This window comes from Mustela putorius, unplaced genomic scaffold (genome assembly GCF_011764305.1).
Source record: "Mustela putorius furo isolate JIRA1106 unplaced genomic scaffold, ASM1176430v1.1 tig00003972_pilon_pilon_pilon, whole genome shotgun sequence".
Classification (NCBI taxonomy): Eukaryota; Metazoa; Chordata; class Mammalia; order Carnivora; family Mustelidae; genus Mustela; species Mustela putorius.
The window spans coordinates 5926790-5946169 of NW_025422115.1; the positions used below are offsets into that span (position 1 = coordinate 5926790).

The 19380-nt window shown below is 45.8% G+C and overlaps 1 protein-coding gene across 4 annotated transcripts in view; it reads right to left on the reverse strand.

The window, feature by feature from the left end:
• Nucleotides 1-19380, reverse strand: part of ADAMTS17 (ADAM metallopeptidase with thrombospondin type 1 motif 17) — a 327264-nt gene that overhangs the window by 237126 nt on the left and 70758 nt on the right. For all 4 annotated transcript variants that reach the window (XM_013060100.2, XM_045070851.1, XM_045070852.1 and 1 more), the window contains exons 5-7: nt 11963-12046; nt 11031-11188; nt 2974-3017 (exon numbers count right to left, since the gene is read on the reverse strand). In XM_013060100.2, coding sequence (XP_012915554.2) covers nt 2974-3017; nt 11031-11188; nt 11963-12046 — 286 coding nt within the window. The remainder of the gene's footprint in view (nt 1-2973; nt 3018-11030; nt 11189-11962; nt 12047-19380) is intronic.

A 19380-nucleotide genomic window follows, 5' to 3' on the forward strand; every position in this document is an offset into this window, starting at 1 on the left:
TTGACCTTCCCCGTCTCATGCTGTCTCTCTCTCAAATAAAGAAAATCTTTTTTTTTTTTTTTTTAAGTTAGTAAGAGCACATTACCTTTGGGGGGATAGTGGCTGGGAGGGGGCATAAGATAAACTTGGAGGGGGCTGATGACATTCCATACCTTAATCTGAGCAGTGGTTTTGAGGACACAGGCATATGATTGTACCACAGTGTGGATGTGCTTAATGTCACTGAACTACACACTTAAAAATGGCTAGGATTTTATATACAAATTTTATGTTATATATATTTACTACCACCTAAAAAATAGGTTAAAAGAGAATTCAAAATGTTGCTTTAGAACTATTTCAATAGGGGTACCTGGGTGCCTCAGTGGGTTAAATCCTCTGCCTTCATCTCAGGTCATGATCTTGGAGTCCTGGGATTGAGCCCCACATCGGGCTCTCTGCTCAGGGGAGAGCCTGAATCCTCCCTCTCTCTGCCTGCCTCTCTGTCTACTTGTGATCTCTGTCAAATAATTAAAATCTTTTTAAAAAAAATTTCAATAAATATAACTAAAAAAAAAAAAAAAAGCACAGGTATAAATTAAAAATCCACCAAGACTGGTACCCTTTGCTGTATGAACATAAGTTTATACCCGAATCAAACGAAGAAAGCAAACAGAAAACACTATTATGTGCCAAATTACAAAACACCAGCATTCCCCAAGCTTCCCTGGTTTCTCAAGGTGCCACATTTTCCCATTTTCTGTAAAACCAAGGGCACAGCCCCTCCTGCTAGAGCCTGACCCTGAGATCTGAAGGCAGCTGTTCAAAATCTCTTAGCACTGGCAACCGCATACCTATGTGATTCAGATTATTTTTCCATTCTGCGGAATCAAAACAAATACAAAAATAAATTGGATGCTGGAATGACAAAATTACAGACTTGGAATACAGATACATGGTAGCCAGGGGTTAGGGAAAGGAAAGGGGGGAGGGAGAAAAAGGAGATTTACAGGAGCAGCCCGAATGAGCTGTTTGGAGGTGATGGGCCAGTTCTGCTCCCGACTGTGTTGGTGGCTGGATGAATTTACATACATAATAAAATGGCATAGAACTATATGTAAAAACACACCCCAAAACGGGATTCATGCAAAAACCCGTGAAACCTGAGTAGAATCTGTAGCCAAGCTCACTGTACCGTGCCAATCAATTTCCTGGTTTGGAAATAAACTACGGTTACATAAGTTGCAACCGTGGGGGAGAAAAGCAGGGTGATAGGTACAAAAGACTTAGCTCTGAATTTCTTTGGCAACTTTCAACGATTCTGTAATTATTACAAAATAAAAGGTTAAAAAAATTACAGAAACAAATTGGATGAGACTGCTGTAAGTCTGCCATAACCCCAGCTTTCAAATTTTTCTCTTCATGGACTCACTGTTGTTCTTACAAACTAACTTGATAAGTACAAATAAATTATGGCATGTTAAAACAAAAGCACTATGTAAGTTTTGTTTTGTTTTTTTCCCCAGAGGAAGGGATTCATTTCCTTTGTAGAAGCTGAACATCACTGAGGTATTGGGAAAGAGGATGCAATAAAGAAGTACGAGAGGGGCACCTGGGTGGCTCAGTGGGTTAAAGCTGCTGCCTTCAGCTCAGGTCATGATCCCAGGGTCCTGGGATCGAGCCCCACATCGGGCTCTCTGCTCTGCAGGGAGCTTGCTTTCTCCTCTCTCTCTCTCTGCCTGCCTCTCTGCCTACTTTGATCTCTGTCAAATAAATAAATAAAATTTATTAAAAAAAAAAAAGAAGAAGAAGTATGAGACAGGGCTGGTTCAACCCTGTGCTAAGTGGCTGTCACAGAAAGAATGATTACAGCTGGTCCATGCAATTAAAAGATTTTATGGAGGAAACAGAGACACACACACACATACACACACACACACACACCTGGGAGGTCATGAAAGGACACCAGCAGTGTGCAAAGTGTCAAATGAGTAGTGTTATGGACTGAATGGTGCCCTCCTCTCCCTGAAATTCATATGTTGCAGCGCTAACCTCCGATGTAAATGTATTTGGAGACAGGGCACTTAAAACTGTGCTAGGACTCCCTAGGAAGCACAGGTTTTTAAACATTTGAATCCCACGATAGTATGTATCTATCAATCCTATGCTGTTTACCAACAATTCTAAGCATGTCACATTCAGCACATTCAGCACATTCTTGCTCTCGGTGGCTCTCATGGAAAATAAAGGTGTGTGCCCCAGCAGTCAAAATTGGAAACCGTCTTGATGTTTCCTTTGTGAAGCAAGCACCCTCTTCCTATGGCTCAAAAACTGGATCCAAGTGGAAACCTATGAGCTGTCAAGAGCAAGCCACATACCAAGAAGGATAGAAGAGAAGGGAAGATGGCAAACGGAAAAGCTGGGGGAGGGAGTGAAGGTAGAAGAGGGAGGGAAGGGGGAGAAGGAAAACGTTTCTTGCCGTGATGTGTGTTGGTCTTAGGACCTTGTAACCAGAAAGCAATAGCCTGGTGTCCAGCCTGGTGGAGGAGGCTAGCCTCACACCCACACAGTCCCACTTTACTGCTTAGGCCTTTGCCACATGCCACATGCATGAGAGACAACCAGGAAGCTCATGACAACAGTGTAAAGTCGTGGGGTCCCTGCCTATAAGAGAGACCAAGAGGCTCAGAGCCAAGCATGCCCCCAACCACGGTCCCCTTGAGGCAACCTGGAGGTACCTCCCGTAGCTTCACTTTTCCTGTCTTCCTTATTCAGCATCTGTCTTGATGCCTTCTGCCCTGAGCAACCTCCACACTTCTCAGGAACAAAAGAGGAAGTCAAATGAAGTCACAGAACCAATTTACAAGAAAAGAGGCAACAGGAAAGGCAGGGTCTGTCTGAGGAAAGCTCCTCCAGGCTGGAAATGTTACCAGGTTTCCAGATTATCACGGGGTTCAGCAGCCCCCTAAGTGATTATTCTGCTTCTAAACTTACCAACGGTGTCACACGGTTCGTCTTTGTGTACGCAGAAATCTGTCCTAAAGAAAACAAAAACACACAAAACACAAAGACAGACATGGTCAGGTGTATGCAGTAGCCCCCAAGGATGGGAGAAGAAATCACTGTCCGCTAAGCTTGACTGGTCGTCCTGCCCATAGCAATGCTAGCCATTGGCCAAGAGTAACCCATCCACGATGTTCCCAACTGGTAGGCCCAGTTACCCCACCAAAAGTACTCTACCTAACACCTGGTTGCTGGGGGGTCTCCCTCCAACAACTGTGGAAGTTCTGGAAAAAGGGGTTTGCAAGTCGTGTATCAGAGACAATCCTTCTTCAGGATCATCAAACTATGGTGACTTCCCCAAGCGACTCTACTTAGGTGGCGACTGGCTTTAGATGCTGAAGTGGTTATGTAGCACTTCCATGAGAAGACAACGGAAAGCGATTTCTTCAAGTTATATCCTTTAAAGCTTCCCAGGATCCCCTGGGGCATGTGGCTATGTGGGAAGAGCAAATTTGCTCAAAAGCTCATCCAGCCCCAGGGGTTCACTATGGCCTCTAGCTACTCATGTTTGGAACAATGGGTCTGGGAGGCAGAGGGAAGGTGACCTTACAGACTTAGAGGCTGACCTGATCACTGGTTGCCTGGGACCCAGCAAGGAGAGCAGTCGCCTGGTCTCCCCACCTCCCGACCCCAGGGCCCCATGTTCGCCTTCTCAAGGGGGCTGGGGGGATGCTGACAAAAAAAAGGCCAATCCCTTAAACTCCTTCAGGTTTAAAAGGTGTGTTCTGAAGCCACTCCCTCTCATTTTAAAGTTCTTCTGGGAAGGAAGATGGGGCCAGCCAGACAAGGTGGGCACTAAGCCAAGTTGTGAAAGAAAGTGGCAGGTCCAGTTGGGCCACCTTTCCCCTTTCAGACACCCTGGCATCAGTGTCCTCAATTCCTTTGTCAAAAGCTCTTCTCAGGGAAAGATCTGACCTGCCATTCACAGTGGGCCCAATGACAGAGAAGGCAGTGTGTCAGTGTCCTAACCTAAGTCTGTAAGGTCACCTTCCCTCTGCCTCCGCATCAGTCCCTCTGAGACACAGCATGTTCTGTGTATTTACCCCCAAACAGTGACCCAGTGACCTCCTGTGGAAATGGAGCAGAGCCTGTGCTCCCAACTCTGGCTTTGCCTCGGGCTCACCTGAGGTGAGGTCTGTCAAAGGTTCCACCTCCGACTCAGACCCACAGATTCTCCTTGGGGTCCTGATCTACAGAACCAGATACACTGGGTAGCCTATGAGCGCAGAGGAGAGGAGGGGTCAGCTTTGAACCTGTGGCCCCGAAACTGGTCAGAGAAACACCGAGGAGAAGCTGGGGCCAATACTGTCAGCAGCTCACACAGCTTCTGCTCACTGCAAGTTTCTAATTTTTTTCCTGACAAACCTCTATGTTTGACAATCAATTTGAAAATTATTTTAACAAAGGGAAAAAGGAAACCTTCAAGAATCCCACACTTTGCAGGAAAAAAAAAAAAAAGAATGCTACACTTGTCACAATCCCACTCTAAAACCACAGGAACTTGCACAGGAAGGGAGGTGGGATAACCACAGGAGCCATAAAAGGAAGCCTTGATATTTTTCTGTCAAAGTTGACCTTTTAGTATTTCTGTATCCTTTGGGTAAATACCCAGGAGTGAGAATACAAAAACACTAATCCAAAGGGATACATGCACCCCTATCTTTAAAGCAGCACTGTTTACAATAGCCAACATATGGCGCAGCCCAAGTGTCTATTGATAGACAAAGGAATAAAGATGTGCTGTGTATATATACAACACAGTATCACTTAGCCATCTAAGAATGAAATCTTGTTATTTGCAATGATGTGGATGGAGCTAGAGAGGATAATGCTAAGTAAAGTAAGCCAGTCAGGGAAAGACAGATACTACAGGATCCCATTTATTCATGGAATTTAAGAAACAAACAAAAAAATGAGCAAAGGGAAAAAGAGAGACAAACCAAGAAACAGACTCCTGACTAGAGAGAACTGATGGTTATCAAAGGGGAGGTAGGTGGGGGATGGGTGAAACAGGTTGACGGGGACGAAGGAGGGCACTTGTGATGAGCACCAGTGACATATGGAAGTGATGAATCGCTATATTGACACCTGAGACTAATATGACACTGTATGAGAACAAACTGGAATTAAACACTCAAAACAAAAGATGACCTTCTAAAAGGCTAATTAGCAGGCAATAGAAGGTGGCAAGGAACCAGCGGTGGCAGAGAGAAAAACCAAACAAATGAAATTAAGGACATAAATATGCTCACTGCTCTGCTATCTATCTGACCCCAACTCAACACTGTTGATGGGACACCCCTCCCGTTTGAAGGTATTGAATGTCACGTGCACACAAGGACCAAGGTGGTCCAACACCTTGTCCAGGGTTTCCCAGAGTGAGCATAACTAAAAGCCTGGGCAAAAGGAGAAAGCACACGTAACCATCAGTCCCACAGTGAAGAACTAAAGAGAACTGAGTAGAAGAGGCCGCCATCTTGGAGAAAGCGCCATCTTGGAGAACGCCAGCCCTGCTTGCTGACAGGAGCAGTGTGTGCTCCTTCATCCCGTGGCTTCCCTAAAGGAAAGAGGGTGGTCTCAAATGATAGACCACCCATTGCTTCTCCTGAGGGAGTGGGAGGAAGTGCTGTCTACTCACAGAGGGGAAAGCCAAGCTCAATCACAAGCCTGGCTTGAAAGGGTCAGCCAAGATTTGAATCTTTTTCTCCTTCCTGTTCAAGGTCCTTTCTCAGAAAAGAAAACACAAGCCCGCTCAAGCTGCCCACAGGGGCAGCTTCATCTCCACGTGATCTTGCACCTATTGCAAACTCATGCCTAACCCACATGCCGGGGCTGAAGGGTTCAAGTGAAGTTCCATCAGAGCTCTCCCGTCCTAGACCTCTTACTTTGCACTGCTTGCTCCTCAAGAGAGGGCAGGCCATGAGGACCTCCGCAACCTGGAACGTTGCATGTGTGCGTCAGCTGTGTGCACTTAAGCTTCCCATCCCCCAACCTGGTTTACTGCTCTTCTACTGCCATCTTGAAAGGCTTTTTAAGATCCCTCATTTTCATTCTGCACAAGGCGCCACGATTTTAGGTAGCTAATCTTGTGCATAACCTATTGCCTGGCATACTGTTGCGGCTTAATAAGTAACGACTCCTTTATGACCGACTGACGTACATTTCCAGAACACTTTCAACTTGCCGTGCAAGCTTACAGGTGGCCTCATCTCCGCAATGTTGGGGAACCTGAGAAAATGCAAGGCAATGGTCCAGATACTCCCTGAGCGCTCACCATGAGCTAGGCCCACAGGAGACCCCCTCAGTCAGAGCCTGGGGAGCAGGATGGGAGTGACACGAAGGGGAGGGTGGAGGGACAGCTGCAGGTGGACCCATGGCGGAGCTCCGAGCTGGCCCTGCGTGTTTGCTCCCGGTGTCTCCCACGGGCACAGACCTCGGTTGGGGGTGAAGGGGGGGACGATTCCCTCTCTCATGGCTTCCTAAGGGAGATGCAGGGCCAAAGGTAAAGCAGTGTCAGGTGCTGAAGCTCTGCTTGGACCCCAGTCCTCTGTGTGGGTCCTCTGTGGTCCCCAGCCTCCGTCCACTCAGAGGGGTTTTCCAGCCCCAGACATGGCTGGGGCTGCTGGAAAGCCCACTTCCGTGGCTTCTGGCTCAGCAGCTTCCGCCGCACATGATGTCATGCTCACTCTGCGGCTGGCCGTCTGCAGGGCTGGTGGGCGTCTGGGACAATGCACTCTTGGGACAAGCCACAGCCCATAAGGAGCCAGAGGAGGTCGGGAAGAAAGCCTTGCTTTGGCCAGCCTCAGTCCCAGGACTAGGGAACACAGGCCCGCAAACCCCATTGGGTCCCTGCAGCCTGTGATTAGACTCTCAGTTCGATTATTCCGGGAGGAAAGAGCTGCCTCCCGGGGGCAGCAGCTATCTTGCACCCAATTTCCACGTGAAAACATCAGCCCATTATTATCCCAACCTAGTGAACTGTAGCTCTCAGCCTCTAATTATTAAACAGTGCCTCTTGGCCAACTCGGCTCCCAGCCCTGACTCCCCACTGCCTTCCCTGTTCTTCTGGGAGGTCTTCAATTTCACAGCTGGGAGGACCCAGAGAGCAAGCTGGGCACCGGCCAATCCAGCCCAGTGGCTCCACAGAAGCAGGTGAGAGGAAGGATGAGCGCTCAGGTAGTTGATAAGAGTTCCGTGTGAAACCAAGGAGGAAAACCCCAGCTAACAGAGATGCAGGAAGGCTTTGCAATTGGCTCTGCCTGTAGCAGAAGGAACCCTGCTCTTCAGGGTTCACCAGACATGCCCCCACCCTAGAACCTGCCCCCATGCACTCGGGACCACCCCCTAAGGGCTTAATTAGAAAAATTCTCAAACTGTCTTAAAGTGATTAAAATACACAGAACACAGAATTTGCTATCTTAAACCTTTAGGCATTAAACCCTTTTAGGCATACAGCTCCATGAGGTTCAATGCATTTATAATGTTGGGCACCAATCTCCAGAAGTCTTTTCATCTTACAAAACTGAAACTACATCCATCCAACTTCCTATTCCTTCCTCTTTCCAGCATTCCACCCTGTCTCTAGGAATTTAACTGCTCTAAGGGTGTCAAAGAAGTGGAATCATACCCTCTGTGGCGTTTTTGTGTATCTCACTCAGCATCACGTGCTCCAGGGTCATCCACGCTGTGGCTTGTGACGAGATGCCCTTCCTTTGTAAGGCTGAATTGTATGTCATATGCATAGCCCATATGTTATTTACCCATTCACCAACAAAGGACACATGGTTGCTTCCACATTTCAGTTATTATGAGTCATGCTGCTGTGAACACAGGAACACACATATCTCTTTGAAACCCTCCTTTCAGGGCTGCTTGGGTAGCTCAGTGGTTTAAAGCGTCTGCCTTTGGCTTGGGTCATGATCTCAGGGTCCTGGGATCGAGCCCTGCATCAGGCTCTGTGCTCAGCAGGGAGCCTGCTTCCTCCTCTCTCTCTTCCTGCCTCTCTGCCTACTTGTGATCTCTGTCTGTCAAATAAATAAAAAAAATTTAAAAAATTAAAAAAGAAGAAACCCTCCTTTCAATACTTTTGGGTCTATACTCAGAAGTAGGATTGCTGAACCAAAGGCTAATTCTGCACTTAGTATTTCGAGGATGCATTTACTATTTCCCACCAACAGTGTGCAAGGGCTCCCTTTTCTCTACATCCTGACAATGGTTGTTATTTTCTGTCTTGTTTTCGGTAAGAGCCAAAATCTAATGTAACCTAATTGAGATGTTAAAAAAAAAAAAATCTGATTTTTTTATGCAAAATATTTCCACTACAATAAATAAGTTTGTTGGAGGCGGGAAGCAGAGAAGAGAGCCAGAAAACCTAACTGGCAGCCTTGTCAGGCCAAGGGTAAATTCATGTCTACCAACAATGGTATTTTGCAAAAAGGCTAAGACGGAGGCTTTGTCAACACTGATTTCAGTAACACTTACTTACTGCCTCTGAAAAAAAAGGGGCTACTCTTTTCCAAACGGAGACCACTTGCCAGTGCATCCTTGACCCAGACAAGGAATGAAACTGCAAGAAAGAGATGACATCGGGAAAGATCTCACAAACACCAGAATGTGTATGTTTTATCTAGTTTTGGGACAAACCACTTTCAAAGTAGTGACCTTGGAAGTTCAGTGGTATGTTCCAAAGATGATGTTATTAGAGCTCTTCTCTAGGAGTTTACTTAATGAGCATTTGGAAAATCAGTTGCGTGAATTTACAGCTGTATGCAGATATGGTTCCCAAGGACCCTACCCTGCTCCCCAAATCAAATCCACTCTCAAAGGGTGCTACGTATCACCCCAACGCTGCAATTCTTAGGGTGCTTTACAGAAAACCCCACTATTTCAAAGTGCTTGGAGCCATGGGAACCTCTCGCCAGTACGCACGAGGCCAGGGGGCGGGGGTGACCACTGGGGTTGGTGGTACCTGGATGTTCCCAGCACTCCCTGGGGTGAGCAAACCCAGATCCAAAGCAAGAACAAGTTCCTGCTCATGGTTTGTCCTTGGTGCCTGGCAGAGCACCAGCCGGATGGCAAGCCTTCAGAATTACTGAATAGATGTCTTCTCACATGTCCTATTATACATTTAATCAGAGCCTGTAATGGCAGCAAATGCACTCCTAAGGGACCAGCATGCTACAGAGCACATTTTTAACCCTTTGGGGTTGGCAATTACTGCATCATCCACCCACAGCGGGGACAAGGTATATGCTCGGGGTCTGGTGGCAATATGCATGTCCTGGGGATTTTTAAGAGGAGAAGGTTAGGCAGTTGCCTTGCCTGGTGTCTAGAGATAAGGTATCAGAAGTTTCCCAGACAGCTTTGGGATGTCACTGGGGCTTACAGGAAGTAGCTCAAGAGATACACCAGGGAGCTTTTCTGGCTCCTCTTCAAGGGGCAGGCTGTCTCGGGCTACCAGAATGATAAAGTTCTCCTTGCCACAACTTAACCTCTGAACTCAGAAGAAAGGAAAGAGAAAAAAAAAAAAGACAACCTATAATTTGAGAAGTAGTTTCCCTAAATTAATTTTTAAAATTCCCTAAAATTCAAAACAGACAGATTCATAGCAAGTCTAATAACATTTTCACATTTTAATCCAACAGATTAAAATTATCAAGAAACACTTCCTGCCTGTTTCGTAAAGGGGGAGTTTTGGTGTGAACACAACACATTCTACTTATATCATGGAAGTCAGGCAACCCAGGCAAATCAGTTTTTCTCGGAGAGGTTTGAGACGTGAGAAGAAAATGAAAGAGCCACGTCAATATCTGTTGTGGGTTAAAGTGTGTCCCCAAAAACAGATATGTTCAAGTGTTAACCCCCTAGTACCTCTACCTGTGAATGCGATCTTATTTGGAAAGAGGGTCGGTGGGTATAAGCAAATCGAGATGGAATCCCACTGGGCTACAGCTGGGCCCTAATCCAAGGACCGATGTCCTTATGAGAAGAGGGAAATTGGGACAGAGGGAGGAGGCTAAACGACCACGTGACAGTGCAGGAGAGGTCAGAGCCATGCGCCTACAAGACAAGGGATGCCAAAGATTGCAGGCCACCACTGGAAGTTAGGAGGAAGGATGCAAGGGTCCTCTCCTGGACCCTGCAGAGAGAGCACGGCCCTGCCCACCCCTTGACCCTGGGCTTCTGGCCTCCCAAACAGGGTAAGAATACATTTCTGTTGTTTTAAGTCCCCCAGGCTGAGCTCATTTGTTACTGCATCCCCCTGGCAAACTAAGAGGACGTGGCCGCTGCCTGCATGGGAAGACTGTCTTTGGTTTCTGCTGTCCGCTGCTGGGCCCCTGGTGTCCCTCTCAGACTGGAAAAGCCCAGCTCTATAGTTAGAAAGATGCTCAGCTTCTTACTTGCAACAGGATATCCGTGGGAATTCCCCAGGCCTCTCTGCCAACTGCTATTGCCCCAGGAGTGCCCCGGGGTTGGGACCATGCACAGCACACAGGTACCTACATGTACTCCCTCCTACAGGAAACTCGGGGTATCCACTCCCCCTCCGCAACTGACAGCACCCACAAGTCAGTCGAGAGGCAACCTCAAACACAGGTTAGCTCTTTCCTGGTGAGCATTACATCTGGTGCTTAGGAGAGGTAGCAGATGCATTTTCTTGGAAGCTTTAAGACTTTTGGGTAACCAGGATTTTGGTACTTTTCTTTTAATAGTAACAACAGCAACAATTATGGCTAAAGCTGACTTCGTCCTTACTTTGGGCCAGGCACCATGAGAAGCACTTCTTGTGCTCACGGGATCCTTGTAACTCAGGGTTAGATACTATAATTTACCCCCCTTTTACTGATGAGGAATTCAAGGCTCGGTGATCTGGCCCACGGTCTGATTTCCAAACCTGGATTCCGTGCAAGCCGCCCTCTTTTCCACTCCAAAGAGGGACATGCCTTTCCCCAGTTGGGTGTACTGCTACAGACCAAATCCAGACTCACCTGGTAACAAATACAGCCGCGTCTACGGGGGGCGTATCATCCTTCCCTCCTGGAACCTGATTATTGCCAAGGTACCGGGCTCCTCCATATTCCTCGTTCTGCCAGTGACAGAAGCTCTCCAGGGACCGCTCACCATGGTGCCCAATGGACAATTTGGCCTGAAAGAAATAGGGGTGGGTGGGGGGCAGTTAAAAAAGCAAACACCCAGGGAAGCCAGAGTTTACATTCAGAATATAGTGTGGAGACAACTGCTTGCTGGGACATCATCCCATGAAGTCCTTCTCCCAAATGCAATCGTAATGCTGGTAGGAAGGTACACAGACCAGAGAGAGGCCAGGGCCTTCTTTGCAAGTTCATATGAAGACTATGTTATTAAAAAGTATATATTTTTTTCTTTTCTTCTTCTTCTTTTTTTTTTTTTTTTTTGGCAAACTGAACTATGTACCCAACCAAGCATCATCGGTCTCTTGTTTTCAAGTTCATTGCCTAACTCTGCAAGTGACATTATCATGTGGGAATGTACTTGACTCAAAGACCAGAAAACAATGCTACAGAGAATCCAAATTTGGCCCGAGGCTGGGATGTAGCTCCAGAAGGTAGTGATTGGTTTCCAAAGACCTCACCATCTAGAGTTGCACATGTGAGATGCGCCGGGAGTGTTGGAGGGATGCATACAGGCCCAGTGCTTAGAGTTCCCTAGAAATTCCAAGCACATCACGTGCACACCAAGCTTCTAGTAACAATACCTGTCCTCCTCCCACTGGACATCCCCAGTCCCCAGGCCAGGGCACACTGCTGCCATCTGCAAAGCCTGGCAGGGCAGATAAGACTGACAACCACCTGCACTCCTCCTTAGCACTCCACAGCAACTAGGAAACTTGCAGACCAGTTAAGCCGTCTGTGTGCTCTGACGGGTGTCCGTGGGGACTTACAGGCCGTTGTCGTAGCAGGACGAGCTTGGTAACCTGAATGTTCACCTTACTTCCAAGGCTCTGGTGTTGAAACATATTGTACACCTGTCAAGAGAAAAAAAAAAGAATAAATGATGAGAAAATTTAATTTAAAAATAAAAAATTTGTAAAAATACAGTGGTATCCTGGATGGAATCCCGGAACAGACAAAAGATATTAGGTAAAAACTAAGGACATGTGCATTAACTATTGACTCTAGTCAATAATAATGAATCAGAATGCCAAAAAATAACCCAATGGGCAGAGGACCTGAACAGACATTTTTTTCAAAGAAGACATACAGATGGCCATCTGACACATGAAAAGATACTCAGTCACTAGGGAAATACCTACCCAAACCACAAGGAACTATGACCTTACACCTGTCGGGACGACTAGCATCAAAAAGTCAAGAAATACGAGGGTTGGCAAGGATGTAGAGGAAAAGGAACCCTCGTGCACTGTTGGTGGGAATGTAAACTGGCGTAGCTACTGTGGAAAACAGTATGGAGGTTCCTCCCAAAATTAAAAATAGGACTACCCTATGATCCTGTAATTCCAGGAAAGGGTATTTACCTAGAGGAAATGAAAACACTGTTTTGAAAAGACGTATGCACCCCCACATTTACGGCAGGATTATTTACAACAGCCAAGTGTCCATCAACAGACAAATGGATAAAGAGGTAGGATACATCTATACAATGGAGTATTACTCAGCATAAAAAAGAATGAGATCTTGGGACACCTGGGTGGCTCAGGTGGTTAAGCTGCTGCTTTCGGCTCGGGTCGTGATCCCAAGGTCCTGGGATCAAGTCCCACACTGGGCTCCCCACTCAGTGGGGAGCCTGCTCTCTCTGCCTCTGCCTTCCTCTCTGCCTGCTTGTGCCCTCTCTCTCGCTCTTTCTCTGACAAATAAATAAATAAATAAATAAAATCTTAAAAAGAAAAAAAAAAAGAATGAGATCTTGCCATTTGTGACAATATGTATGGACCTGGAGAGTATTATACTAAGTGAAGTAAGTCAGAGAAAGACAAATACCACACGATTTCACTTATATGTGGAACAACAACAACAACAAAAAAACCGAAAAGAACAAACAAAAATGGGCTCTTAAATACAGAAAACTGATGGTTAACAAACTCAGTGGAGGTGAGTGGGGGCACGGGGGAAATAAAAAAAGGGACTAACCTTAAAGAGATATAAACTTTCAGGTTATGAAATAAAGAAGTCACATCGGGGCGCCTGGGTGGCTTAGTTGTTAAGGGTCCACCTTCGGCTCAGGTCATGATCCCAGGGTCCTGGGACCGAGCCCCGCATCGGGCTCCCTGATCAGTAGGAAGCCTGCCCCCCCCTCCCACTCCCCCAGCTTGTGTTCCCTCTCTGGCTGTCTCTGTCAAAGAAATAAAATCTTAAATAAATAAATGATAAAGAAGTCACAGAAATGTAAAGTATAGCATAGGAAATACAGTCAGTTAGATTGTAGTAACATTGTTTGGGGACAGACGGTGACTGCACTTATCATGGTGGGCACTGAATAATGTACAGATTTACTGACTCTATATATTGTACACTTGAAATATAACACTGTATGTTGATTATGCTTCCATAAAAATAATAAGAATGATACATCATTACTGGTCCATTAGTTTATACCATACTATATAGTAAGACGATAATAAGAGATTTGTGTATGGGAACTCTCTGTACTATTTGCTCAATTTTTCCATAAAACACAAATGAATAAAATATTTTTTTATAAATAAGATAAAAATTACGCTCATTAAAAACTATTATTAATTTAAAAATTATAAAATATTAAAATATTTAAAAACTTGCATTTTTCCAGTACAGAAAAATCTGAAGAAAGAATAATTATATGAAATTTAATTTTCAGTGTTCATAAAGAATAATAACAAAAAATGTATATATGGGAAATATGACCCAGATTTATTTAAAAGGCCTTCTGGGTACGCCTGGATGGCTCAGTTGGTTGAGCATCTGACTCTTGATTTCAGCTCCAGTTACGATCTTGGGGGGTCACGGGATTGGGCCCCATATTGGGCTCTACACTCAGTGGGGAGTCTACCTGAAGATTCTCCCTGTCTCTCCACCCCTCCCCCACCATGCTCACTCTCTAAAATAAATAAATACTTAAAAAAAAGATCTTCTGAGATCTAAAAACCCCGATAAATATGAATTCCCAAAAGAAAGATGCCCATGATAGGAAACTCTGGAATCACACCCATATGTGTGCACAAACACACAAAGCTAAGCTGGAAATCAGTTGTTTTAAAAAAAAAAAAAAAAAGGTATAGAACAGTAGATTTCAAAAGAAAGAATGGGTATTAGATAATCCTGGTAGAAAACTTAACACTCCCATTATGGGCTTTCATGGGGACGCTGAAGGGGACCTTTAAGAAGGGGAAGCAGGAGGTCAATGCCTTTGGCCATCCGTTATGTGCCAGTCTGTGTCATCTCTAACCCTCATCAAAACCTATCAAATTCAGTATCTCCACCACCTTCAACTAATCAAGAGAAAGACACCTGCTCAAGACCCACAGCCAGTCAACAATGACCCCAACTCATATCCAGGCTTGTTGGGACAATAAGGCCATATTCTTCCTTTATTCCCCAGAGTCTTCATTCTAACCACAGTGTGTCACGGAGACAGGATTATAGTAACAAGAGAGGATTTGTCCCTCTCAGTTTTAGAACTTCATTATAAGGACCTCAATATATAAAAAAAAAGAAAAAAAATCAAAGGAAAGCATTTCAAGGGGAAGAGAAAGAGGAAATCTCAAACAAGGCAGAGAAATCAAAGTTGACATGGATGAGAAAAGCCCATTGAATGTGAGACTCCCTGGTCCCTCTCCTGTAAATATGGACAAAGCAGGATGTGGAGGACATAATGGGATAATGGGATAAATATATATTATATATATATCCCATATATATATTATCCTATATATATTATCTCATTAAATACATTTTTATATATATACAAAACATATAAGTATATATTATATAAATATGATGGGATAAATCACATAGGTGGTAGAAGAAGATATGGAAAGAACAGGGATGGGAGTCTTTCGAACACCTGGGGAAAGACTTCTGCTTTAGTGTGTGCTGGCTTTCCTTTGTTTTTTTCTAGTTTGAGAGATGACTGATATACAACATTGTATTATTTTTAGGTGTACATGATTTGACAGACACACACATACACACACACACACACACACACACACAGCAAATGATTGTCCCAAGTAGTTCAGCAAACACCCATCATCTCGCATAGTCACAATCTGTTTTCTTGCGGTAAGAACTTTTAAGATCTATCCTCTTAGGAACTTGCAAACATGTGATTCAGTATTATTAACCACAGTCACTTTGCTGTACATTATATCCCCGAGACTTATAATAACTGGAAGCGTGCACCTTTTGACCCCCTTCGCCCATTGCCCACCCCCATCTCTGGCAACCAGCAAACTCTTCTCTGTACCTAGGAGTTCAGCCTTTTTAGATTCCACATATAAGTGAGAGCACACAGTATTTCTTTTCCTCTGAGTTATTTCACTTGGTGTTGAAACGTCTACTTTTTTTTCCCCCCTGATAGACACCATCTAGAAGGGAGACTTTTCCAGCAGGAGCATTAGAACTTTCTGCTGTGTTCTTTGGTACATCAGCAGCAACATAAAGCAACAATCAGAACGGACAGTGGAGGCACCGTTAATTCAGGCCACCTGAAGCTGGACATACTGTGTGATACACACTCGTCAGAAGCCACGCACACACTGTCTTTGAGCATCTGTGAGAAAGCAATTAGCTGTGTCATTGCTTGGATCTTACTCTTTGAGAACTATTAAAGCAAAAGAAAATCTTTGTGTAACTTAGTATTCTTTCCCACAAGGAAAAACAGAACACATTTAGTTGTTCTGTTCTTACTCCTTCCCCCAAATTTATTCCCCAAGAACAAAAATAGCAGTCATTGTTTCTTTTTCTTTTCTTTTTCTTTCTTTTTTCCTTTTTTTTTACACTGGACCATCTGTAGGCCAATTCTGAAGTCATGTCTTAATTACCTATCCCCAAACCTGGGTGAAGAGGAGGAAAACACATAACTTTTTCCTTGTTTTGATATTTTGAGAACCACCCAATGGCTGCGACTCAAATTCTTCCAGAAATATTCAGCAGTAGGATTGGGCCCAAAATGGAAAACCTCAATTCAAAACATGAAAAATAGGAAGAATGAAAACCTGCAGTTCTGAGGGAGAAAATTCAAGTCACACAGGATTTCAAGGTACTATCTTATCATTTCCTAGAACATCAACACCAGCCACAGATGTTAGAGGACATATTATTTAAGGAAGGTTTAAAGGAATAACATAGCAAAGCAATCTTCAATGGAATTGGGACATGTCACAGAAAAGCTGCATGAAGACTGAAATTTCAGGAAGGAGAATCTATAGGGACAACCTCCCTTGGCAGAACCTTCCATTTTCTTCCTCACTGAACTGATGACAGCCTGGTGCCTTCTATACGACCCTACCCCAAAGGCCCAGTCGCTTCCCTTGTGGCCAATGCTCAAAAAGGAGGGGTGCTGGAAGGAATACAAAGTTTCCTGCTTCAAAAGGTAAGAGGAAGGGCTGGGAAATGGGACAGTTTAATGGGTACAGAGTTTCAGCTTTGCAAGATGACAAAGTTCTAGAGATGGGTTGCACAACACCGTGAACACACTTTCTACTGAACTGTGTGCCTACAAATGGCTAAGATGGTAAATTGAATGTGTACATCACCACAGTTAGAGTTTACCGAATTAAATTTTTGAAAGATACTTCATGCTCTAGCAACATTCTCTACCAAGCCCGAAGGCAGGTACTGCCCCTTGATGTGCACCAGGGTGTTCATGTCCTGAAAAGCCTACCTGGGAGCCTGACTATGGCCAGAGCACCTCTTCACCTGCTGTGAGCTGTCCCATGTTCCCACAGAGCTCGGCAGGGCACAGGGCAGATGCACAGGATCTCCCAGGGGGGCCCAGGGCCAAGCCAGGCAAGCCAGACACAAATCTGACGACAGCCACAAACACAAAGCAAGCAGGCCCCAAAGACATGTAACGAAATCTCCTCGTCTTTTTTTCCCATGGAAATTTACGCTCAGAGGCAGTCCCGGAGGTGGCGGCCATATGATGTTGAGGGAGACACCTGGTTGGGCAAGAAAGAGCACGGCCAATCGTCTGGAAATTCTGTCTCCGGCGCCCAGCTCTGGCTGCGTCCTGGCAAGTGCTCAGAGCCCGGGCTGCATGTGTCACGTTTCCTTGGCAGCCGGGGGTGCCGAGCCAGGGGGGACCCACTGCCAGCAGCACAATGCAGCTCTCCTGGCTGGGCGACTTGGGGACATGGGCAGGGAGGGGCAGACAGGGTGACAGGGACACATGGGGAAGAGCTATGCCAAGTGTCCACACAGGGTTCCCCAAGAGCACCACCTACCTGTGCCACTAAGGGCCTCCCCACATCACAGGTGGTTTCCATTCAGACCCCCGTACAGGAAAGGACTCTCTCCAGCACAGTGCCACCCAGGGGGGTGGTCCCTGAAGCAGCAGCAGCAACATCGCCCCGGCATTTGCTGGAAATCCATTCTGGAGCCCACCCCAGAACCAAAGAGCCCTGGGGGTGGGCCTGTCCACCTGCATTTTACAATCCCCCCACCCCCCCACGCCCCCCCCACCCCCGCTGGCAGCTTCCCCGGGATGGCTGCTGGCTGTGGGAACCAGCGTGTGCTCAAACACCATGACAGTTTCTCTGGGCACAACGGAGAGGCTTGTTGTCTGTTTCACATGGTAATTGAGTAAAATTGATGTCATCTTTCCTCCAAACAGAACTTGCCTAGAACATCTCACGTTTTCATTTCACTCCACAGTCCTTAAGGAAGCTAAAAACAAGCAAAGCTCCAGCAAGTGGCCCCGTTTTCCAATCTGGCTGCCCAAACCCCAGGTTTTTAGTGTCCAAGCCACCTGTTTCTGTCTGCAATTTGTTCTTCAAAATATTCCCGCTCCTGTGTGACTACCACCCTCCCACCCCCAACCACAGGAAAACCCAGAGATATACCTAAAAAGGCACGACAGCACATTGGGAGCAGGGACAAAGCCAAGTCCAGGGGACCATGCTGTGCCCTGCTGCCAGCAAAGACCCAGGCTGGCAGTGGCTTCTCCCCCCGTGGGTACCAGTGCTGGTGAGTGGTTTGCTGGGGACCCAGAGCCTGGAACAGGACTCCAGTTCCATGGAGAAGAGTCAGGCAGCGGGGTTTTGTTAAAACAGAAATCAGTGCACGCCACTCCGGTGCTTCGACCCCTGCAGAAGCTTCTGGCCACACATGAGTTAATGCCCCCCGCCTGCCCTGGCGTACCAGACCGTGAGGTCAGCTGGTTGGCACAGCCCTCACCCACCAGAGATTGCCTCTTTCTGGGCCCCCCAGATGCCAGACAGAGCATGGCTGGCTGGCTCCTTAGTGTCTGCCCCCTTCTCACTGGAACATCACTTCTCACAGAGGTGACCTGACCACCTCACTCCCCCATGTGCTGTCACCTGGATCTCCGTAGAGCAGTTTGTAAAATCCACACGTTTTATTGATCTGTGTGTTGCACACTGTCTTTTGGTCCCACTGCATGTGCTCCATGGGAATGGGACCTGTTACAGTCCCGATTCTATCCCCAGACCCTAGAAGGGTCCTTGGTGCACATGAGGTACCCAGTAAATACAGCTGAATAGAATTAGGGAGTGAGCCTCTTTTTAGCTTATTTTTAATTACAGTAAATATATACAACATAAAATTTAGCATCTTAGCCACTTTTAAGTATACAGTTCAGTAGTGTTAACTGCATTTACATTATTGTATGACGATCACCACCATTCATTCACGGAACTCATTCATCTTGCAAAACTGAAACTCTGCACCCATTAAATGCCACTCCCTATTTCCTCTCCCCAAATCCCTGGCAGCCCCCATTCTACTTTCTGTCTCTATGTATCATCTAAGTGGAATCATACAGTGTTTGTCCTTTTGTGAGCGGTTTATTTCGCTTAGCAGAATATCCTCAAGGTTCATCCACATTGTAGCCTGGGTCTGAATTCCATCCTTTCTAAGGCTGACGAACATTCCTTGGTACAGATAAACTACACTCTGTTTATCCATTGACCCATCCATGGACACTCAGGTTGCTTTCTTCTCTTGGCTGTTATGAACAATTCCACTATGAACACAAGTGTACAAATATCTGTTTATGACCCTAACTTCCCCCTTTTGGGGTATATACTCAGAAGCAGAACTGCTGGATGACATGATAACTCTAAGTTTACTTTTTTTGAAGACCACCAGCCTGTTTTCATAGGGGATGCACCATTTTACA